At 41.5% G+C, this 24,673-nt stretch overlaps 1 protein-coding gene across 2 annotated transcripts; it reads left to right on the top strand.

The window, feature by feature from the left end:
* Positions 1–24,673, top strand: LOC135508042 (cadherin-12-like). Of its 2 annotated transcripts, XM_064927945.1 has the most exons (11): positions 1–243; positions 3,404–3,698; positions 7,361–7,480; positions 8,160–8,327; positions 8,722–8,909; positions 11,720–11,973; positions 14,519–14,655; positions 17,409–17,530; positions 17,799–17,913; positions 22,957–23,208; positions 24,091–24,673. In XM_064927945.1, exons 1-11 carry the CDS (start codon positions 1–3, stop codon positions 24,615–24,617), a joined length of 2,421 nt encoding a protein of 806 aa, XP_064784017.1. In that variant the 3' UTR covers positions 24,618–24,673. The 2 variants fall into 2 exon arrangements, with proteins under 2 accessions (XP_064784017.1, XP_064784027.1); XM_064927955.1 differs by lacking the exon at positions 7,361–7,480 and having other exon boundaries at positions 121–243.

Raw genomic sequence — 24,673 nt, 5'->3', positions numbered from 1 at the left:
ATGATTACAAGGAACGGTCTGCTGTTGGTCTTTTGGTTTCTCTTGGACAAAGGTTTCCTGGCTCCCCTCCACGCTCCACCCCAAAGCAGGATGGGAAGAGAACAACACCTGAGGGGAGTGGAAGGACTGGGACTGAGGAGACATGTGGCGTCAGGAGTTCAGAGGGTGAAGAGAGGATGGGTGTGGAACCAGTTCTTTGTACTGGAGGAATATATGGGATCGGAACCACAATATGTTGGAAAGGTAAGGCCACCATCATTTTAAAGCATTCATTCAGACTTATCTATATGAACTTTCCCACAGTAGGTTGGAAAAAAAGGCAACATAAGTTCAAGGTTATGGTTCTCTAAGACTAATCCATGTAAACCTCTGTCTTTATTCTTGTGATGACAGTTTGAGGTCGGAAATCAAACTGAGGAGTTTGAAGGCTTGTGCCTCTGTCCGTTAAGACTTAAAGAATATAGGAATACAAGCAGCACGACACGAATCACATCTAATTGCTTGAGCTGCTTGATCGCTTCTGACTGCGATTTTGCAATTTTCTCAGCATCAGCTCTAATTATCCACACACAGAGGAAGTGAAAGGGATTTTTGGGCAGTTCCAAATCAAATTTTAAGAGGCATTAAGAACCATTCTGGAATCTGGCACTTCCAGCTCAAATGAAATAATGGCTTAGATTGACTTGTCAGCTGCTGATGCCAAGGACATCTACCACTGCCTTTCTCAGCACGCAAAGTCCCGCTGGATGTGTTTCTGTTGGCTGAGAAAGGAAGGATGGGATAGTCGCATCCACACATTGTCAAACAAATGCTACAATTACTGAGTGATTCACTACTCACAGTGGGTGCATCCCCCAAATGGAATGTAACCAGTGTCTGAATGTAACTAGTGTCTGTGTTGAGAATGAGGATGGCAGAAGTCGTAACCGACCAGCCCTGAGACCACTGATTCATCTGTTGCTGGTTAATAGGGGACAGTGTGAAGGATCAGGACCTTGATTATCACTGTGAGCTGCATGTTTGGAAAAGGGAACAAAAACCAAATCTGGCTTGAAAACCATCTGACTGCCAGTTCATGAATCCCCCTCCAGCTAGAGAGAGCTGTCTAATGGTTTCTGTTACTATATTTAGAAAACCCACAGAGGCATATTACAGTACAACATGGTAACTTGCACCTGGAGACTTTCCTCAGCCTTTGAGTTGGTTATTGTTTCTATATCGCCTTTGTAAAGAGATTTAGCAAGACAACGCTATGATTTATAAACAGACACAAATGAGCCTTCACAACTTTGAATTTACCAACAGGTAATGGCCACAGCCTTCCTGGCTAAAACAGGAGATAAAGCATTTTCTACCATTAATCGCACACCTTTGTGTGAGCATTTTGAAGACAGAAAATGACTGCATCACTGATCCACTTTGCCGAAAGCTCCTCTGCTGGGTTTGTTCCCATGTATTATGCAACTGTAGAGGCAGACACAGACAAAGCTGACCAGCTAAGAGTGAAAGACCTAAATTTAAACACCAGCGTGCCTTGTGCCCCTGGATCTGACATTCAGCAAAGCCTTATAGGGAAAACAGCTATATGCTGTACTATATAACTGTACTCTTTACAATTAAAAAGTCTGCTACTGGGCCCCGTACTAAGCAAATGCCATCTGCAAGGAAGACTGAGCTAGTGGGCTTGTCTGGTCTGAGCTAAAACACACTAAGTTTCTCTCTAGTCTAAATCACTGTGTTAAATTGTTTGTGGTACGGATGATCATTTAAGCATTCTTGTTGGGTCTCTCAAGGATAGACACTTCTCAGTTTAAGCTACAACATGTCACTTAGGTTATCATATTATTTTGCATTGCATGTTTGCAGTTACACAGTAGAAAAGCAGTATATGTATAGCCACTAGCCCATGACTATGTATTGCAGAGAAATGCTGCATCAGATAATAAAGAGATTATGATTTTCTTCGATCATGAAAACGGCCCACCTCTCAAAACTTGGTGAAGGATATGTCGACCCCCTTTGCCAAATATTCCTTATTGGTGAATAACCTTTTACAATGAGACGTTATTCACGTACAGGGTAACCAGTAAGATAAATGATCAGACAGGCCACAGGTTGTATCATAATATATGGATTCAGCTAAATATCAACACCTCATTCTTTTCTATATCTGCCTGATGCCGACAGATACCCCCATCCCAACATTGCTTTGTACTCAGGAAACAAGCAATTCCTCTACTTTATAGCACTGGGTGGATACTGTTAAATATTCTATTAATGTTTATTTCCTCCCGATTTATTTTAATCCAGACATTGCTCCTGTGGAGGTTTCATTCGATTTTATTGGTGTACCACAAATTCCATTAATATCTGATTCACTTTAAAACTCATTATATCCGAACCCACTGTCAAGAGTAAAATCGTGTTCTGCCTGCTGAATGAGGTACATCAGACAGTGAGGGAATGGACATAAAACAATGTAATGAGTGAACGTGTCTTGAGATTCAGCCCTCTGATTTAATTACATTCAATTCACTGACTTTCTGAATAAACCATTCATCTCATGGATAGAAAGGGTTTTATTGTCCCCTGCATACTGAAACTGAATGGACAAACTGTGTCCCAAAAGGCATCCTATTCACTATATAGTGCACTACTTTTGACCAGAAACCTATAGGCCCTGGTCAAAAGTAGTCCACTACATAGGGTAGGGGTCGGCAACAGGCAGAAACAGGCGTGGCCTCCCAAAGTTTTTAGTTAAAAAATCACAAGGAATTGAGAAAAGAAATGTGTTTAGGAAAGTATTCCCAATAATAAAGAAATAGACATATGTGATCGTGTCTCAATGTAATCAAGGTATGAAATTATTCTTGTTTTCAAATACAATTTTTTGTGCTTAGTTGTGGTCAATTTGCAATGTGCAAATTATTATAATTATGGTCCAGCCCCATGACCAAAAATCGTCCCGTGGCTGAATTTAGTTGCCAACCCCTGACATAGGGAATAGATTGGGACTCCCATTTTATCGTTATTGTTGTGGCTCATGGATGATCTACTATGTAAAACTTAAGCCTTGCCATCCACCCTAAGTAATAAATCTCTTTATGGGATAACCAAGCCACAGGTCAACTAAAGGATGTCTTCATTGACTCGGGGACTGTGCTCTGCCACTATATGTATCTATCAACATGTCCTCAGCATTTCCATATGGTCAGTGACGGTTGGAAGGAAGGAATGAGGAGGAGGAAATAGACACAGCTCAGCAACAAAACTCTGTCCCCTTGTCATCCATCAGACAAGCCACAGTATGCACTTATGCTCAAGTCACATAAAGATCTAGGCCAAGTACATGTCTATTCCTACTTTGATTCACTGACAAATACAACATGTTTTCTCTATGCAGCTTCACACTGACCTGGACAGGGGCGACAGCGACGTGAAGTACACTCTATCAGGAGAAGGAGTCGGAACCATCTTCACCATAGACCAGACGACAGGTGACATCCATGCCTTGATGGGTTTGGACCGAGAGGAGAAGTCTTACTACACGTTACGAGCTCAGGCTGTGGACATGAACACAGGCAGGCCTCTGGAGCCTGAGTCTGAATTCATCATAAAAATTCAAGACGTCAATGACAATGAACCAAAGTTCTTGGACGGCCCATACACAGCCAGTGTCCCAGAGATGTCACCAGGGGGTAAGAAAGGGACCTGTAATGTACTTTTTGGCTTATACAAATCCATATGGAGTAAAGCTATGATGACAATTGGACATTAAGCTACACTAGAGTGTTTGAAGGGAATCCTGTAGGAATACAGGCCTAGTTCTACTGTCTATGAATTTTACCTTCATAGAATCATATGGTTGAGATCTGACTCCAATTGAAATGATAGGCAAAGGTTGTTGTTGCTTGGTTTCATTTCAAGTCATGGCAGTCAGGTGGCATTGGTGTTTTTGTGTTGGAATGTTTCTGCAGTGGAAAGGAATAAAGTCCATTATTTTCTACAAAAAACACACATTGAAAGCAGGTGACATTCATTCACAGTTTATTGTGGTGGACTGGACTCAACAAATGTTGCTAGTCTCAAACAAACCGTGCCATTTTTGTAAACGTTTGCAACGCGTCACCATGAGCAGTGGTAGAAACCTGAAGATTGCTAACAATTAGGCCTAAAGCCAAACATTTTCAGTCTTTATATGATACATTCCATGTCCATGTTTAAGTGGTACAAAATGATTAAGTGGTACAAAACACTGAATTGATATTAAATCAAAGCTAAAGCAGTTAGTTCTCCTACCTCTTTTGAGCACAGGTGGGATACCATGGATACGGTATCCATATTAAGTCTCAATAAGTGTTGAGTCAGTCTCAGTAAGGATTTGAGTCTTTCCTACTTGCCTATCTTCATTTCCTAAATCCCTTTCCTTATTTCCTTTCCTCGCTTCCTTTCCTCCTTTCCTAAACCCATTCCTTCTTTAATTTACTAGCTCTCTTTTCTCCTTTCCTTTCCTAGATTTGTTTCCCCCCTTTTCTAGCTTCCTTACGTATTTTCCTTTCCTAACTCCTTTCCTCCTATAGGTTCTACGCTTCTTTTCCTCCTTTCCTAGATTCCTTTCCTGGCATCCATTCCTAGTATAATTTCCTAAAAATGTTTCCTTAATTCATTTCCTTGCCTGTATCCTTAATTTCCTAATTTCCTTTCCTACTTTCCTTTCCTAGCTCTTTTTCCACCTTCCTAGAAAAAGGAGCTAGAAAAGGAGGAAAGGAAGCTATGAACGGATAGGAGGAAGCAGAGCTATAAAATCAAAGGATGGGAGGAATAGGAAGCTAGAATAGGAGGAAAAGAAAAGGAGCAGGGAAACCAAAGGATGAGAGGAAAGTAAGGCAAGGTTTCAAGGAAATTAAACTAGGAAATGAGCAAAGAAAGATAGGAAAAGGCAGAAAGGAAGCTAGGATAGGAGGAAATGACATTTTGTTAATAAAGTAGGAGGAAAGGATTATGCATAGAGAGTGCACATGTATGTGGTAAGGATTCACCAGTGCCAGTAGATGTTAATAGTATTGGCTTTAATGAGAGGCCAGTTTTTTGGTGACAGGACAGTTTTAGTGATAACCAATGGAGTCATACTGACACATTATCAATAACCACAGGCAAGATAGCATGATCATCGTATATTTATTACTCTCCTTATGCCCTAAAGAAATGTACGTACATGTAACCTGTGTCACTGTGCTGCTACCGGCTTCTCTCTTGCCACTGTCCCTGTCCTCTTACTGGGCTCAAATAAGTGGTCCTTTGATTGCAAACAAACGTGACTGCCCACCTGATAAACAGGCCAGGGGTGCATTCAGCAGGATGCAATGTTTTGATGCGTTCAGATAGAAATATGCTATGTAGAACAAACACCCCTCTCTGACATGTAGAAAAAGGAATCACTTTGTCTCTACTCGTGGCATATCCACAATGTTCAGCAATGTTTGGCTACTGAAAGAGGCTTTATTTAGCATTGGCAGCACCATTAAGGACTGAAACTATTTTAAAATAATCAACTGGATGGGACTTCCTATGGGTTAAGGAAGGATCCCATGATTCCATCCAGGTCATCGGGAGGGATCAGCCAATTAATTATACTTGTGAGCAAACATTCCATAACTGCAGGTGGCAGTAAATCGCAAACCTTGGCTTTATACTTGTTCAAACAACACACTCCAGGGGAAAGTATGCACTGTTACAGTTTGTATACCTACTCAGAAGTAATAGAAGAAGAAAATTGACCACTTCAAAATGAAGATGGCCTCAATGGCGCTGTCCGTGCTCTCACAGACGCCATAATGATACAGATACAATGATGCAATGTCTATGATGCCATGTCCTAAGTCTATGCTGAAATTACTGACAATCGCGCAACTGTGGCCACAAATACTCACCCACGCCCTAGGATGCACACACAGTAGCGCACACATGAGCGGTCAGTGAAGGAACAGGAGGTTGCTGAGGGGAGCCTCTTAGTAATGTCCGGAACGGCGCAAATGGAAACCATGTATTTGATGTATTTGATACCATGCCACTAATTCCACTCCAGTTATTACCACAATCCTGTTCTCCCCAATTAAAGTGCCACCAACCTCCTGTGGTGAAAGCGTAGAAACACAAACAAAAGAAACAAGGATATGAATATTAAATAAGAAAGCCTCTACCTCGTGCTTCGCGCTAAAGACCTAGTCTTTATATTAGTTATGCCTGCTTAATATGCATCTTGTACTTTATTCAATAATTTTGTTGGTGACATAACTTCTCCCATCTATTTGTCTTAGAAATACAATTTCGTAAAGTTATATTAACAATTAGGTTTTAAAACCATCATCTCTTAATTCTCATGAAGTCTAAACTCCATGTAGAGGAAGCTTCAGATTCAGCCTTTATCAAAAAAGTTCAGCCAAGTTGTCAATATCATGCTTTGAATGACATTAGATATCCTATAGCAGGAGTACTATTTGAGAAGGTCCGGTCACATACCTTCATACCTGATACTAGGAAGTGTAAGACCCAGATGCAGACAATGTCGAATTATCAACGGTTTAATAATCCAACAGGGGAAGGAAATAGACAGGTCAAGGCAGGCAGGGGTCAGTAACCAGAGGTGGGGCAACAGTACCGGATGGCAGGCATGCTCAGGGTCAGGGTAGGCAGAGGTCAATAATCCAGAGGTGGGGCAAAGGTACAGGTTTGGCAGGCAGGCTCAGGGTCAGGGTCAGGGGTAGACAGTGTGGTCAGGCAGGCGGGCTCAGAGTCAGGACAAGCAAGGGTCAAAACCAGGAAGGTGAAAAAAAGAGAGACTGGGAAAAGCAGGAGCTGAGACACAAAAACGCTGGTTGATTTGATAAACAAGACGAACTGTCAACAGACAAACAGAGAACACAGGTATAAATACACAGGGGATAATGGAGAATCTGGGCGACACCTGGAGAGGGGTGGAGACAATCACAAAGAGAGGCGAAACAGATCAGGGTGTGATACCTACTGCAGGTGGCAAAGGTCTGGATGCATAAGGTAATTTATTGGCGCAGTAACAAACCCCCACCTCAACTCACATTTTTTTTAGGGGGGGGGAGGGGACCTGCGGTCCGGTCCGTATTGACCCCATTCATGATCTGGTCCGCGGTCCACCAGTTCAGTATGGAGGTCCTATGGCCTATGTAGGTTACATTGCATGCCAGAATTTGTCAATTATATCATTACATTTTTAATGATGAATTCAAAATAATCATGTACTATTCTTAAGACGTAATGCTTGAAGTGATGAAAATAACACTATTTATTAACAATTTCCTTCCTTTTGTCTCTGTATGATGGACAGGTACTTTTGTTATGCAGGTGACTGCCACAGATGCTGACGACCCCTCCTATGGGAATAGTGCACAGATCGTCTACAGTATCCTACATGGACAGCCTTACTTTTCAGTCGACTCCAAAACTGGTGAGATCACATAGTTGAAATCAAGGCACATCCACAATGTCAAATGGAGAGATTTGAAAACCAAAGCATTAAATGTGTAACCGGCCTTTACAACGGCAAAATGTAAAGCTGTACCACTGCAATATGTGATTATTGTAAATACTTTGAGATTATATTGCAGCTCAAGTTGGACTGAGAGTATCGGGGAACAAATTGAATCAGGATTACTCGTTGTCGGTGGCAACGACCCTTTAGTACCCGAACCATGAGACTCACTCCTGATCAAACACTATTCACACAGGTAGAAGCACTATTAGGTCAGATTAGTATTTGCACAGTGTCAAAGGTCTCCCTTTGTTACAGATCTGTGTAGGATGTCATAATTCTCCCAAATGAATGCATGAGTCAAAATCCACCTCTTCTTTCTTCCTTCGACGAACATCAAAGGGGATACAGTCTCTTATAATTACAACTCATCTCTCTTTCTCTACCTCACTACTCTTTACTCTTGCTTGCCTCTCTCTCACACACACACACACACACACACACACACACACACACACACACACACACACACACACACACACACACACACACACACACACACACACACACACACACACACACACACACACACACACACACACACACTCTCTCTCTCTCTCACATCTTCTCTGTTGGTTTTTGTGACCTTGAACAGGGGTTATTAGAACTGCGTTGCCTAACATGGACCGTGAAGTGAAGGAGCTTTACCAGGTCCTTATTCAGGCAAAGGATATGGGCGGTCAGCTGGGAGGACTAGCCGGAACCACCACCATCAACATCACCCTCAGCGACGTCAACGACAACCCACCCAGGTTTTCAAAAAGTGTGCCAAATTGCATTTTAATGACTATGGTTTTGTTTGCTATTACCCAATGAATTTAACAACATTGTGGGCACTGAAAGGGAATCTTTCTGCGCAAACGGGATCTCATCATATCTCTAGGCAACTAGATGGTACTTTAATAATTAACTAGTGTTAGTGTTAATCAATTATAATTAGGTCATTCATATTTGTATGAGCTGTTTATATATAATCAATGGTTTAGCAACACCAGTGAAGTGATACTTGTATAAATAGGCTTCACATTATTAAAAGAGGGTAAAGTGAGTCTCTGGCCCTTACATATAACTAGAGACTTGAGACTTGACTCATACAAGAAGCAGCCAATAACATCTTTTATGTGTCTACATTTGAATCTATTCTTACTGTACGGCAGGTATATTCCACCTCAGGGTCCCAGAGTCTTCGTTAGTGGGCTCAGCAGTGGGGAAGATCAGAGCTCATGACCTGGACTCTGAGAAGAATGCAGAGGTGGAATATTCTATTGTTCCTGGAGATGAAGGACACATGTTTAACATCACCTCCAACGGACACAGTCAAGAGGGAATCATAGTCCTCAGTGAGGTAGGAATTAACAACCCTTCACTAATCACTTTATTTTACTTGATCCCTTTTACTCTATGTTGAGGAAAGGTCCACAAATGATGTCCATCGCGCTTTGTTTTGGGCCAGTTTCTCAAGTAAGAATTGCAGGTCTGTTATGATAGATCATGAGCAAAGCTGTGCTCATTTAGATAATTAAACTAACATACTACTTAGGCCTTGGAATATTAATAGATCATTGCTGCATATATCCTTTTTGTCACACCCTGATCAGTTTCACCTGTCCTCGTTATTGTCTCCACCCCCTCCAGGTGTTGTTTGTTTTCCCCAGTGTATTTATTCCTGTGTTTCCTGTCTCTCTGTGCCAGTTCGTCTTGTATGTTTCCAAGTCAACCAGTGGTTTTCCCGTTCTCCTGCTTATTGCATTCGCCTTCTTCCAGTCTTCCCGGTTTTGACCCTTGCCTGTTTCTGGACTTTGTACCCGCCTGCCTGACCATTCTGCCTACCTTGACCACGAGCCTGTCTGCCACTCTGTACCTCCTGGTCGCTGATCTGGTTTTGACCCTTTTGCCTGTCCATGACCATTCTCTTGCCTACCCCTTTGGATTAATAAACATTGTAAGACTCCAACCTACCTCCTGTGTCTGCATTTGGGTCTCGCCTTGTGCCTTGATACAACTACAAACCATCCTCAGAACCTAACCATGAGGAAATATGGAGAAATTGATGATCCCTATTTTCTGTCAGTCTAAAAATGTATTTTTATATTTTCTTCAGGAAAGTGCTTGGGTATGTATTGGTTTAGCCTAAAATGAATACATTTGAGGCTATGATCAGACAACACAACTCCTGATGGGATGTGACAAGCAGGAATCCCTTTAGAAATCCCCTTTACAACAGCTTCTTCTCTCTCTCTGTGGCCCACAGACTCCCAAATACTGGTATCCTATCTTCACATAAGTGGATAGTTGCACCAAAGCATTTTGAACTGGGTTTGAGTGCATGTCTCGTCTGGGCTGGGATTATATTATTATTCACAGATGGGGTGTGTATCTTGCAGTTCTGTGAGTCACCTCGATATACTGTAAATACATCAAAGCGCTACTTGCACTTGTCTGGATGTTGACAATGAACATTCAAAACATTAGGCACATTCTTGCAAATACATAGTGGAACTACACAAAGGCACTTTTGCCTTCTGAAATTTTAGAGCCATCTATTTGTAGCTGTTTGTATCATAGCCATCCTTGTTAGTGATCTGTTTCTTCCTGCTCTCTATCTGGTCCTGCTAAAACAGCACCTGTAAAACTGTGAAAGCCCAGGTGATGGAGGAAAGTATGCAAAATGGCTGATTTGGAGAGGGCTCAGCCAATGTTTGCCACAGTTTGTGACAAGAGGTTTTGGAAGAGTAACCGTTTCAAGGGATAATCGACACCGTCAAAATAAAAGATTATAGTGAAACGATAGATAAACCGTCTGTGGGATTCAAATGGCCTCTAAATGTATTTATGTGTCAATATATTGGGTCTATAATTTGTTTCTACATTGGACAGTGCTGGATTTAGTTTAGGCCTGAATGCACACCCAATTTATGATATGCTTCAAGACTCCAGGAGTTATCTATTACAATCAAAATAGCACCAAAGCGATTATATATTAAAAAAACTGTAGTATGCAGGAAGTCAAGCACTTTGACATGGAAATGTCAAACCTTTATACGTTAGAATATCAACCACAGTCATCTAGTTTATTTATTTTAGATAATATTATCTCTTTCCAAGCCAAGCTCGGGTATATTCCAAAAACAGTTTTTACCATATAGGTTATCAGTGAATTTTAAAAAGTGTTCCATCACACGTGAAGTGGGAGGTTGAGGTGCTTTGCTTACCCATGGATCTCCTTGATGATGGGTCAGGCACCTAGGAGGGCACAGTAAAAACAGCAGGAGCTTCCTGGCACAAATACTGTAATTGACACCTCTGTGCCGTTAATAAGAAGGAATTGTCACTAGGTTGTGGATGGGAGGTGGGAGGTAGAGTAGGAGGATATAGGCCCAAACCAAAAACGGATGGCTTCACTTTCCAGATAAGGAATATTGTCCCTGCTAATTTGCAATGTTGCAAGAATTGTGTTCCCTGCAGGTAACACTGAGCGGTGCTTTTTGGATGGGATGGCACACATGCTGTGGTGTCTATCCTCCTGCATCTCCTGCACAGTCCTGTTGTCTGTCTGGTTGTTATGCAGTCAGCAGGGTGGCTGCCCATTCCGCAGACAACCAGGCTTTTGCATGTGTGTGTCTCAGACAGGGACTGCTGTGTGTGTGTTGACAGTGAAAACTGCTCTGCTGTCAACGCTAACTAGGGACCCAGCTGAGTTAATGTGAGACTGTCAAATAGGGTCAGAAAGCGGTTCTCAAAGTGTCTCCATGAAAATGTGTTAAAACCCCAAACATGGGCTTTTCAAGTCTCAAATTGCTTAAAAACTCAGACACTGAAGAACATGAGTCTGTGTTGATAAAAGAACATTGAATCCAACTACTTTCTACCCATTTAACATAAATAAATTTTGGTTGGCGCAGTTAACGTGCATATTTCCATATCAAAGTGCTTGACTTCCGTGTCTGTTGAGCATACTAAACCTAACAGAGGTGTTAACAAACTGAACCAAGCACTATATTTGACCATTGCACACAGTATATTCATATCACAGAACATTGACATGAAATGCATTCTGATTTTGACGATGTGAATGATTTTATAAATGCTGATGCTATGTTGATTTGATTACTATGAATAATAAATGCATTTCACCTTTCATTCATTATCTTTCAGCATCTCGACTACGAAACCAAAAGATCATACACCTTTAAAGTGGAGGCCTCCAACGCTCACCTGGATCCCCGGTTCCTGCACCGGGGCCCCTTCAAAGACACTGCCACCGTGAAGGTCAACGTGCTGGATGTGGATGAACCCCCTGTGTTCACTAAGACCTCTTACACCATAGATGTGTATGAGGACACTCCTGTGAGCACCATCATTGGATCTGTTACAGCGCAGGACCTAGATGCAAGTACCAGCGCAGTTAGGTAAGGACTCTTGAATACATTTATACATACATGTATAGTAAGTCCTATTTATGGTTAATCAAAAAGTAATTCATCAAGGCTGGTGTTGAGCAATGGGACCATGATGGATTGAGGTATTTTCCAATTGGGCACCTGCATCCGTCACCTTAAATGGCAAAAAGAAAAAGCTGTCAACATAGATCAACTTTAGTGTATCTATTTAGCGAGATGGGAGCATTTTGGTCTGGTGACTGGAGTGTTGGATGTTTGATTTAACCAACAGAGACACACCTTGCTCCTCAGAGTTATGAACACTGACAACTAATATACATTTGACTTGTTGTTTTTCTTCTTCTTCCAAATGTTTTTCAAGTACAGTTGACTTCCACTCTGTTGGTGTTTTGAGACAGAGCGTGAGATGCAGGACATCTCTTGCGCAAGAACTTACAAATACGTTGTGGCCCAGCAGTGTTTTTTGTTATCGATGAATATTTAATGTCTTGCTAGAAATGGAGGAGGCAGTAATTCACCTTGCTCAAAAGGCCATCTTTGTGATGTCTGCTTAATATTTTAAAGCATTACATTTGTCATTGTTTTCATGGGACATGAAACACATAAACATACTAGAATGCTGATCAGAACACAACCACATGGCATTATGTTCCCTATATAGTGCACTTCTTTTGATCAGGGTTTGGTCATAAGAAGTGCACTATATAGGGAATAAGGTGCTGTTTGGGATGCATCCCTAGTTTCTACATGAAAAGAGAGTGATTATTCTTCTGTGTAATGTTTGCGGTCATTTGCCTGGATCTTTATTTGACTAATCGTTAGGACATTTCTCCTTCGGGACCAATACATTATTTAGGCCTATCTATCTCTGTAGACCTATTACATTCACATGTTCTATTACAGTGCCTTCAGAAAGTAGTCACAACCCTTGACTTTTTCCACATTTTGTTGTGTTACAGCCTGAATTTAAAATAGTTTAAATTGAGATTTTGTTGGTCACTGCCCTACACACAATACCCCATAATGTCAACGTTTTTTTCAAAATGTTTACAAATTAATAAAAAATTAAAAGCTGAAATGTTTTCGGTCAATAAGTATTAAACCCCTTTGTTATGGCAAGACTAAGTACACTTATGAGTAAAAATGTTCTTAAAAAGTCACATAATAAGTTGCATGGACTGGATGAATGAATTACTACCTCATCTCTGTACCCCACACATACAATTATCTTCAAGGTCCCTCAGTCAAGCAGTGAATTTCAAACACATATTTAACCAAAATGAGGTTTTCCAATGCCTCGCATGATAGGGCACCTTGAATATCTCTTTGAGAATGGTGAAGTTATTCATTATACTTCGGATGGTGTATCAATATACCCAGTCACTACAAAGATAAAGGCGTCCTTCCTAACTCAGTTGAGAGGAAGGAAACAGTTCATTGATTTAACCATGAGGCCAATGGTGACTTTCAAACAGTTAAAGACTTTAATGGCTGTGATAGGAGAAAACTGAGTAGGTACTCCACAATACTGAGTCGTTACACCACAACATTGTAGTTACTCCACAATACTAACCTAATTGACAGCGTGAAAAGAAGGAAGCCTGTACAGATTTTTTTTGTTTATATTCCAAAACATGCGTCCTGTTTGCAACAAGTCACTAAAGTAATACTGCCAAAAAGTGGCAAAGCAATTACCTTTTTGTCCTGAATAGAAAGTGTTATGTTTGGGGCAAATCCAATGCCACACATTACTGACTACCACTCTCCATATTTTCAAGCATAGTGGTGGCTGCATCATGTTATGGGTATGCTTGCAATCGTTAACGACTGGGGAGTTTTTCAAGATAAAAAAGAAATGGAATGGAGACAATCACAGACCAAATCCTAGAGGAGAACATGCTTTAGTCTGTTTTCCACCAGACTTGGGAGATGAATTCAACTTTCAGTAGGACAATAACCTAAAACACAACGCCAAATCTACACTGGAGTTGCTTACCAAGAAGACAGTTAATGTTCCTGAGTCACAGAGTTACAGTTTTGACTTAAATCTGCTGAAAATCCATGGCAAGGCCTGAAAATGGTTGTCTAGCAATGATCAACAACCAATTTGACAAATCTTGAAGAATTTTGAAAAGAACAATGGGCAAATGTTGCACAATCCAGGTGTGGTAAGTCTTAGAGACAGCTTTAATTGTTGCTAAAGGTGCTTCTACAAGTATTGTTTTCACATTGTCATTTTCACGTTGTCATTATGACTTCAGGAAGTATTCATACCCCTTGACTATACCTCTTGACTTATTCCACATTTTGTTGTGTTACAGCCTGAATTGAAAATGGATTCCATTTTGAATTCAGGCTGCAACACAACAAAATGTGGAATAATTCAAGGGGTATGATTACTTTCTGAAAGCACTGTACATGCAAATACAGAATGAAGGTGTGGAAAGAATAGTTCAGATGTAAGTATTGATTGAAATATGCTGTGTGAGGTTGAAGAAATCATGTTCAGTAGTTAAAAAAAATGTATTCATGTTTTTTTGTGAATGTTTTGTAGATACTCTATTGAGTGGAAGAGGCCTGTGGACGGCTGCTTTGACATTGATACTGTGGAAGGGACCATCTCCACCACCGAGATGTTGGACAGAGAGAGTAATAGGCAGCACAATATCTTTGTTGTGGCCACTAAAGTTAGTAAGTATAGGACAAAGGGTAAATATGTACAGTATATAATATGTGTTAATATACACTGAGTGTACAAAACATTAGGATATTGAATTGCACCCCCTTTAGCCCTCAGAACAGACTCAATTCATCGAGGCATGGACTCTACAAGATGTTGAAAGTGTTCCACAGGGACACTGGTCCATGTTGACTCCAATGCTTTCAACAGTTTTGTCATGTTGGCTGGATGGTCTTTGGGTGGTGGACCATTCTTTTTTTGTAAGATGTGTTTAATCTTCTATAAACAATACCAAATATACACACACAAACAATATTTACAAACATCAACTACATCACACCTGCCCAGACCAACTAGCACACATCCCCATCTCTAGCGCCCATGGCCTGTGTAAGAATATTTTGAAGATAAACACACAACGCAGAGGACGAGAGGTCAATAGAGGACTAAAAGTCAATGGAGTACTAACAATCAATGGAAATAGGGTTTTTCTGTAACAGGGGATTAAGGATTAATGGGTCAGAGACATGGGAGGAATTTCAGTCTGGGACTCATATCTACATGGCAAGTTATCATTGGTCCAAATTGTTTATACATTGAACCTGAAATAGGATACTTGTTATTTGGCCAATGGCCCAGTTTAATTACAAGGAATTCTAATTGGTCAACCACAGGCTAGGGCTGGGTTAAAAAGTACATCCGGTCTCTTTGTTCTGTGGAGAGAATCACTGAAGAGAATCACTGAAGAGAATCACTGAGGACAGGGGAGAATGAACATCTACCTCTCAGCATAACATCTATGATTCGTCCTCTTTGAATAAACCTATTTTCCTCTTCCTGATTTGCTTTGGGGTCTGTGGTTTTGAAGAGTAACATTAACTGCTAACACCTGAAACTGCACCATTTTGATTCTCTTAGTAACCAACACACTTTCTATATTTAAATAATACATGATTAGATTTTTCCATTCTGTTAATAATGGTGGATTGATTGATTTCCAAGTTTTTAGTCTGCATTTTTTAAACATGAATCTTCAATAATGTTCCAACCGGAGAATTCCTTTGTCTGTAGAATTGCAATGGAGCTCAAGCTAACTATCACGTGAACGTGCGTAGTCAGCTCATGCATGTCTGCCAGACAGACTCCTTCCCCTCTCATTTGCCCCCACTTCACAGTAGAAGCATCTAAAAAGGTTCTAAATACTGTTGACATCTAGTGGAAGCCTTAGAATGAGCAATTTGACCCCATAGACACTGTCTATTCGATAGGCAAAGAGTTGAAAAACGACAAACCTCAACTTTCCCACAAGTTTTTTAATATGAGTGATGAGGAGAATCATCCAAACCATTGTGTATCTCAATACACCCCCACATTCCATGTCTTGAAATATGCAGACAGACAGATTGAAAGTACGTTTACATTGTAATACTTCTGACAGCCAACTTTCTAGCTCTGTCCACAACATCCGGACTTTATAGCATTCCCAGAAAGCATGGATTATTGAATACTTATTAGATTTACACTTAAGACATTTAAGACATGACCCTGCAGTTGTGTTGTGGAATTTATGAATTTTGTCTCTTGTAAGTTCTATATTAGCTTCTACTGGATCAAGCGTACATTTTAGTTAAACTTAATTTTGTTAGTTATGCTCCAACTTTCCCCTACATCTTATGCCAAAACCAGTTATTTTTAAGTTTTGGTTCAAATAGTTAATGTTTTTTCTAAGAGATTGTCAGTTGGATATGCTCTCTGCAAGGTTTTGTATATTCTTCCCTATCAAAGGAACATCATTTTCTAACTCACATAAGATTCCCTCAAGGTTGCTCTAATGTCCAAGAGATTTCCTGTTACCAAGTCATTTACAGTTTCTATGCATTTATGGTTTCTATGGTTAACCATTCTTGATACACACAGGAAAAACCCAGCAGCGTTGCAGTTCTTGACACACTCAAACTGGTGCGCCTGGCACCTACTATCATACCCTGTTCAAAGGCACTTACATCTTTTGTATTGCCTATTCACTCTCTGAATAGCACACATACACAATCCATGTCCAAATTCTCTAAACTGTCTAAATTGTCTAGAATCAGTTGTGCCTTTAAAATCATAATGAACAAGACGGGGGCCCTGATCCTAGATCAATCAGAGACGCTTGTGAATAAGGGTCCTGGTGCAAGTAATTTGGGAAGAGATTGCACAAAGCAGGACATACCGTAGTCTACAGACACACACAGGGTTCCATACTTGTGGCACCATCTAGTGAAATTGACTGATGTTTACAGTAAAGCAGCTCAACAGATTCAATGAACTAAATGCTATTTTTCCTCTGAAAGAGCAGTTTATTGAATGGGAATCTTTTCAATGGATTTTGACAAATTCATTAGCATTATTAGAAAATCACACAATATAATCAACACATATTATTAATTTCTTATAATTTGACTGTGCAGCCATTTGTTTTTCTATGAAAACATGTTATTATTTGTCAATGACTCTATTTTCAAGTATTCTCATGTTATTTCACTGTCAATTTCATATTACTTGTATGAGGCCTGCAGTTTAAAGCGTAAACAGACAGTGTCACTGTTACATCTTTCATCAAGCTACTGTAAACTTAACACTGTTGGTTTTACAAAGCAGTTCAGACATGAGAGAAAGGGCTTTTGCAATGCTCACTCATTTGTGATGCTCACTGAGGTCCACTATGTGCATGGTGTATTTATTATGTGTTGTATGGTGACTGTTTTCTTTGATTCTGCAGACAACCCTCTCCTATCCAACAAGGTCACAGTCACAGTCAATGTGCTGGATGTCAACGAGTTCCCTCCAGAGCTCACCATTCTCTTTGACACGTTTGTCTGTGAAAATGCAAAAGTAGGCCAGGCAAGAACAGCTCCTTTGTGATAAAGGTTGTGTGTGTGTGTGTGTGTGTGTGTGTGTGTGTGTGTGTGTGTGTGTGTGTGTGTGTGTGTGTGTGTGTGTGTGTGTGTGTGTGTGTGTGTGTGTGTGTGTGTGTGTGTGTGTGTGTGTGTGTGTGTGTGTGTGTGTGTGTGTGAAAGAGAATGAAAGAAAAATATAATAATTGTGATAATTGTCTCTCCACTTGTTTCTGGGCATATACTATAGTTTAAAGCTCTTTGTGCTTTACCAGGTAATTCAGACCATCAATGCTACGGACAAGGATCTTCCCACTGTTGGACAGAAGTTCTTCTTCAAGTCCCCCAGGGAAATCAGAAACAGGAATTTCACTGTGCGAGACTTTGGAAGTAAGCCATGTTTTTTTCTTCTTCTGAGAAATAAAGGAATGGATAAAAGAGAGCAAGAGATGGAGAGAATGTGAAGGAGGGGACAGAGAACGAGATGGAGAGAATGTGAAGGAGGGGGAGAGAATGTGAAGGAGGGGACAGAGAAAGAGATGGAGAGAATGTGAAGGAGGGGACAGAGAAAGAGGTGGAGAGAATGTGAAGGAGGGGACAGAGAACGAGATGGAGAGAATGTGAAGGAGGGGGGAGAGAATGTGAAGGAGGGGACAGAGAAAGAGATGGAGAGAATGTGAAGGAGGGGACAGAGAAAGAGATGGAGAGAATGTGAAGGAGGGGACAGAGAAAGAGGTGGAGAGAATGTGAAGGAGGGGACAGAGAAAGAGATGGAGAGAATGTGAAGGAGGGGACAGAGAAAGAGATGGAGAGAATGTGAAGGAGGGGACAGAGAAAGAGATGGAGAGAATGTGAAGGAGTGGACAGAGAAAGAGATGGAGAGAATGTGAAGGAGGGGACAGAGAAAGAGACGGAGAGAATGTGAAGGAGGGGACAGAGAAAGAGGTGGAGAGAATGTGAAGGAGGGGACAGAGAAAGAGATGGAGAGAATGTGAAGGAGGGGACAGAGAAAGAGACGGAGAGAATGTGAAGGAGGGGACAGAGAAAGAGGTGGAGAGAATGTGAAGGAGGGGACAGAGAAAGAGATGGAGAGAATGTGAAGGAGGGGACGGAGAAAGAGATGGAGTGAGAGAATGGAGAGAAAGAGGAAAAGAGAGAGTTGAAGAGAGAGTCTCTGAAAGTCTCTGTATATTATACACAGACTATCTATTACGATGCCATGCCAGTGATTCACTTCAAATCTGCTTTCTTGATACTAGCTCCCTACAATATCAACAAACAATTGGTATTGAATTAATAGATGTTCAGGGTTTTTCGTCACAACCCAGGGGATGCCAGGGTGGAATGTTCTACTTTTTGCTAACCCCTACAGCCTTCCCACCTCACCATCCTCGGTTAGTATTTTTCTAACACAGTAACACATAAATACCAGAGCTGATTCAGAGAGACAGAGGCGCTCATGGCCATCGCAGCAAACAGGCACAAGGTGTGCTATAATGGCTGCTACCTTGTCAAATGAGATATTCGTCCAGCCAGGCAGAGGGAATGCTGTGTGACAGAGTCAGTTCACCACCACTATCCTGGTGCTGGAGACGAGTCAAGGCACATCGACACGTCGTCTCTGTAAAAACACAAGGCCTGTATTTTATTTATTTTTTGTACATGCTAAGTACTCACCATCACCTCATTTCAAATAAGGCACTGGAAAACTGACATTCTAGATACAGTTGAAGTCGGAAGTCTACATACATCTGAGCCAAATACATTTAAACTCAGTTTTTCACAACTCCTGACATTTAACCCTATTAACAATTCCCTGTCTTAGGTCAGTTAGCATCACCACTTTATTTTAAGAATGTGAAATGTCAGAATAATAGTAGAGAATCATTTATTTCAGCTTTTATTTCTTTCATCACATTCCCAGTGGGTCAGAAGTTTACATACACTCAATTAGTATTTGGTAGCATTGCCTTTAAATTGTTTAACTTCTTGAAACTCCCCATCCCGGATCCGGGATCGTGACTAAAGCCTCAGGCTCATTAGCATAACGCAACGTTAACGATTTCTGAAAATCGCAAATAAAATGAAAATAATGCGCCTACTCTCAAGCTTAGCCTTTTCTTAACAACACTGTCATCTCAGATTTTCAAAATATGCTTTTGAACCATAGCAATTGACTAATTTGTGTAAGAGTATGCTAAGCTAGCTTAGCATTTTGAGTAGCATTTAGCACGCAACATTTTCACAAAAACCAGATAACCAAATAAATAAAATCATTTACCTTTGAAGAGCTTCGGATGTTTTCAATTAGGAGACTCTCAGTTACATAGCAAATGTGCAGTTTTTCAAAAAAATATTATTTGTGTAGGACAAATCGCTCCGTTTTGTTCACGTTTGGCTATGAAAAAAACCTGTATACAGTTATAGCCTGAAGCTCATTAGCATAATGTAACGTTAACGATTTCTGAAAAAAATAATGAGCCTACTCTCAAGCTTAGCCTTTTCTTAACAATGAGGAGACTCTCAGTTACATACCAAATGCGCAGTTTTTCCTGAAAGCGTCTGTGTGTAGGAGAAATCGTTCCGTTTTGTACATCACATTTGGCTACCGAAACGAACCGAAAATTCAGTCACCTACAACGTCAAACTTTTTCCGAATTAACTCCATAATATCGACCGAAACATGGCAAACGTTGTTTGGAATCAATCCTCAAGGTGTTGTTTCACATATCTCTTCATTGATATATCGTTCGTGGAAGCCTGCATTCTCCTCTGAATTCTGTGGAAAAATACTTGCAGCTGACTTTTGCGCACCAATTTCGGCGCAGGACACCGGGCGGACACCTGGTAAATGTGGTCTCTTATGGTCAATCTTCCAATGATATGCCTACAAATACGTCACAATGCTGCAGACACCTTGGGGAAACGACAGAAAGGGCAGACTTACTCCTCTCGCATTCACAGCCATATAAGGAGACAATGGAAAACAGAGCCTCAAAAATCCTGCTCATTTCCTGGATGCCGTCTCATCTTGGTTTTGCCTGAAGCTCACGTTCTAGGGCACACACAGAAAATATCTTTGCAGTTCTGGACACGTCAGAGTGTTTTCTTTCGAAAGCTACCAATTATATGCATAGTCGAGCATCTTTTTGTGACAAAATATTGCGCTTAAAACGGGCACGTCTTTTTATCCAAAAATGATATAGCGTCCCCAGAGTTTCAACAGGTTAACTTGGGTCAAACATCTTGAGTAGCCTTCGACAAGCTTCCCACAATAAGTTGGGTGAATTTTGGCCTATTCCTCCTGACAGAGCTGGTGTAACTGAGTCAGGTTTGTAGGCCTCCATGCTCGCACACGCTTTTTCAGTTCTGACCACACACATTTTATAGGATTGAGGTCAGGGCTTTGTGACCATTCCAATACCTTGACTTTGTTGTCCTTAAGCCATTTTGTCACAACTTTGGAAGTATGCTTGGGGTCATTGTCCATTTGGAAGACCCATTTGTGAACAAGCTTTAACTTCCTGACTGATGTCTTGAGATGTTGCTTCAATATATCCACATGATTTTCCTACCTCATGATGCCATCTATTTTGTGAAGTGCACCAGTCCCTCCTGTTGCAAAGCACCCCCACAACATGATGCTGCCACCCTCGTGCTTCACGAGGGATGGTGTTCTTCGGCTTGCAAGCATCCCCCTTTTTCTCCAAACATAACGATGGTCATTATGGCCAAACAGTGCTATTTTTGTTTCATCAGACCAGAGGACATTTCTCCAAAAAGTACGATCTTTGTCCCCATATACAGTGGCAAACCGTAGTTATGGCGGTTTTGGAGCAGTGGCTTCTTCCTTGCTGAGCGGCCATTCAGGTTATGTCGATATAGGACTGTTTTGCTGTGGCTATAGATACATTGGTACCTGTTTCCTTCAGCATCTTCACAAGGTCCTTTGCTGTTGTTCTGTAATTATTTTGCACTTTTCGCACCAAACTACGTTCATCTCTAGGAGACAGAACGTGTCTCCTTCCTGAGGAGATGAACGTGGTACCGTCAGACGTTTGGAAATTGCTCCCAAGGATGAACCAGACTTGTGGAGGACTACAATGGCTGATTTATTTTGGTTTTCCCATAATGTCAACCAAAGAGGCACTGAGTTTGAAGGTAGGCCTTGAAATACATCCACAGGTACACCTTCAATTTACTCAAATTATGTCAATTAGCCTGTCGGAAGCTTCTAAATCCATGACATAATTTTCTGGCATTTTCCAAGCTGTTTAAAGGCACAGTCAACTTGGTGTATGTAAACTGCTGGCCACTGGAATTGTGATACAATGAACTATAGGGGAAATAATCTGTTTGTAATCAATTGTTGGAAAAATTACTTGTGTCATGCACAAAGTAGATGTCCTAACCGACTTGCCAAAACTATAGTTTGTTAACAAGAAATTTGTTGAGTGGTTGAAAAACTAGTTTTAATGACTCCAACCTAAGTGTATGTAAACTTCCGACTTCAACTGTACAAGACCGGAGGCAATGCCAATCTTTAGTATGTGCCCTATATTTCTCCCTAAACAAAGAACTGCAGGTTCACGCTCTACAACATCCATAGAGTATGACGAGAAGACCATGATTCTTGCCTAGGGAGCAGCAAGGGGAACTGCCCCTCTCTACATTTAGGCTATGCTCAAACCCCACACCCCAACCCGAGCTCTTTATTCTGACACCTCAGGTCTCATCCCAATCCTACAGGAGGTCAGCTCCTGCTCATCCCAATCAAAGCTCTACTCTGTCCTGGCACCCCAATGGTGGAACTAGCTTCCCTCTGATGCTACGACAGCAGAGTCCCTGCCCATCTTCTGAAAACAAAACATGTGCACTTGTCTTTTCCTACTAGCACCGACTTTTCTGAAAAATGTACTTACTACAACTGTGATACTTAGCTCGCGGGGCCCAGTCTAAGGCACTGAAACTCAGTGTTGGAAACGTCACTACAGACCCTGGTTTGTTTCCAGACTGTATCACAACCGTCCGTGATTGGGAGTGCCATAGGGCGGCGCACAATTGGCCCAGCATTGTCCGGGTTAGGGTTTGGTAGGCCGTCATTGTAAAGAAGAATTTGTTCTTAACTGACTTGCCTAGTTAAATAAAGAATAAATAAAAAATAAAAAAGCTATCTTAAGATGAATGCACTAAGTGTAAATTGCTTTGGATAAGAGCATCTGCTAAATGACTTAAATGTAAATGTGACTATGTAAATACATGTAAGTACTCTCTGTTGCATCACGGGTGAACACTCTTTGATGATCCCTCATTTGGTTTTTAGACAACACTGCGGGGACAGTGACCACACGTATAGGGTTCCAGACTAAATTGATTGATTGATTTATTGATTTAAGACATGTAGGGTTAATGGTTGTGTCATTTTGTTTCCAGACAACACAGCGGGGATAGTGACCAAGCGTGTGGGGTTCCAGAGGCGGGTCCAGGAGTACTACGTGGTGCCTGTGGTGGTGGAGGACAGTGGCTACCCAGCCCAGAGCAGCACCGGCACCCTCACTGTCCGCGTGTGTGCCTGTGAGACCGACGGTTCCCTCCTGTCCTGCACGGCAGAAGCAGTCTTTCTACCAGTGGGTCTCAGCACCGGGGCAGTGATGGCCATTTTACTGTGCATGGTCATACTCCTGGGTAAGTCATGTCTGTCAGTCAGAGATTGTAGTGTAGAAACACTGTATTTCTGAACGTACAGTATACAGAATATTATTTCCACTTGACAACCACCTTGTCGATGATAAATAGCAATAATGTCAATAACGGCTTCCTCCAAGTGTTAATTACCTGCTATAGACTGTAAATGTACATTATCATAATGTTAATGTGTACAATTTTACACTAGGGGGAGCTGAAGTCCTAAGATACAGTAATGTTATTCAATTGACCGTTACAATTTAAAAAATGGCCCTTGAAACAATCCCATAATCATACTTGTAGGTCGATTTAGCTCACTTATCTTGGTCCATCAATTACTCCCTACTTTCTCCTACTAAAGTATAATCTCTTACTATTGAATAACATAACACAGTGAGCACTACAGTAGTGTGGAGTAAACTGCTGTGTTGTACTCTCTACTGTCTGCCACTGGGAGGGTGGAAGAGAGAGGGAGGGAGAAGGAGAGATGAAAGCATTGTGAAACAGCCTTTCATCCTGTCTGACTGCTGCCTCAGTACAATAGTGACAGATGGCATGTCAGAAATGGATCACGGCTGGCCTCAGGCTGTGATTCCTTTAAGTTCTCCTGCTGAACAAAAGAATGGCTGAAGAAAAGAGGAAATTAACTAATGGCTCCTCACACATGACATCCCACTGTCTTTCTTCCCATTGCCTCCTACAGTACCTTGAAAAGCTCTTGAAATGCACGTCACTGTATATTTTCACTGCAGTACATCTATGTATGGAGACGATAAAATGTGGGTGTGGTGCGCTTGTTTCTTTTGTATTGTATTGATCGTGGTGCGCTTGTTTCTTTTATATTGTATTGATCGTGGTGCGCTTGTTTCTTTTGTATTGTAGTGATCGTGGTGCTCTACGTAGGCCTGAGACGGCAGAAGAAGAGGGAGACATTGATGTCGTCCAAGGAGGACATCCGGGACAACGTGGTCCACTATGACGTCGAGGGGGGCGGCGAGGAGGACACCCACGCCTTCGACATGGGCACGCTGAGGAACACCAAGGCCATAAAGGAGAACATGCTCCGCCGGGGAACAGGGTCATGGTCAGATGTCACCACTCAAACTGAGATCAATGGGTCAACCCCTACCACAGAAGGCAGCACTAACATCATCAGGGACTATATTCACCAGCGTCTCCAGGAGAACCACCTGGGTTTCTCTGCTCCCCCGTATGACTCGCTGGCTACATACGCCTACGAGGGGGATGGGTCAGTGGCAGAGTCGCTGAGCTCCATCGAGTCGTGGACGGTGGACGGCCGTGAGGACTTCAGATACCTCAGCGAGTGGGGGCCGTCCTTCAAAACTCTGGTGGGGATATTAGACAAAGACAAAGCAGATCCTTCCACTGCGGAAGTGGAGGAGAGTTGAGAGTACTTGGAATGACAGAAAAGACTATTTGATTTGCAAAAGTTGTTTTACTTTTA

The sequence above is a fragment of the Oncorhynchus masou genome, chromosome 3 (genome assembly GCF_036934945.1).
Source record: "Oncorhynchus masou masou isolate Uvic2021 chromosome 3, UVic_Omas_1.1, whole genome shotgun sequence".
In the NCBI taxonomy this organism is placed as follows: domain Eukaryota; kingdom Metazoa; phylum Chordata; class Actinopteri; order Salmoniformes; family Salmonidae; genus Oncorhynchus; species Oncorhynchus masou.
This window is presented reverse-complemented; position numbering and strand designations above follow the sequence as displayed.

What these genes read in the sequence shown, in the direction of transcription:
- LOC135508042 (XM_064927945.1), top strand. Translation starts at nt 1, where the DNA reads ATGATTACAAGGAACGGTCTGCTGTTGGTCTTTTGGTTTCTCTTGGAC. An exon ending in CCCACCCAGGTTTTCAAAAA is followed by an intron (nt 8,328 to 8,721) that starts GTGTGCCAAATT and finishes ACTGTACGGCAG; the next exon opens with GTATATTCCACCTCAGGGTC. An exon ending in GAATCATAGTCCTCAGTGAG is followed by an intron (nt 8,910 to 11,719) that starts GTAGGAATTAAC and finishes ATTATCTTTCAG; the next exon opens with CATCTCGACTACGAAACCAA.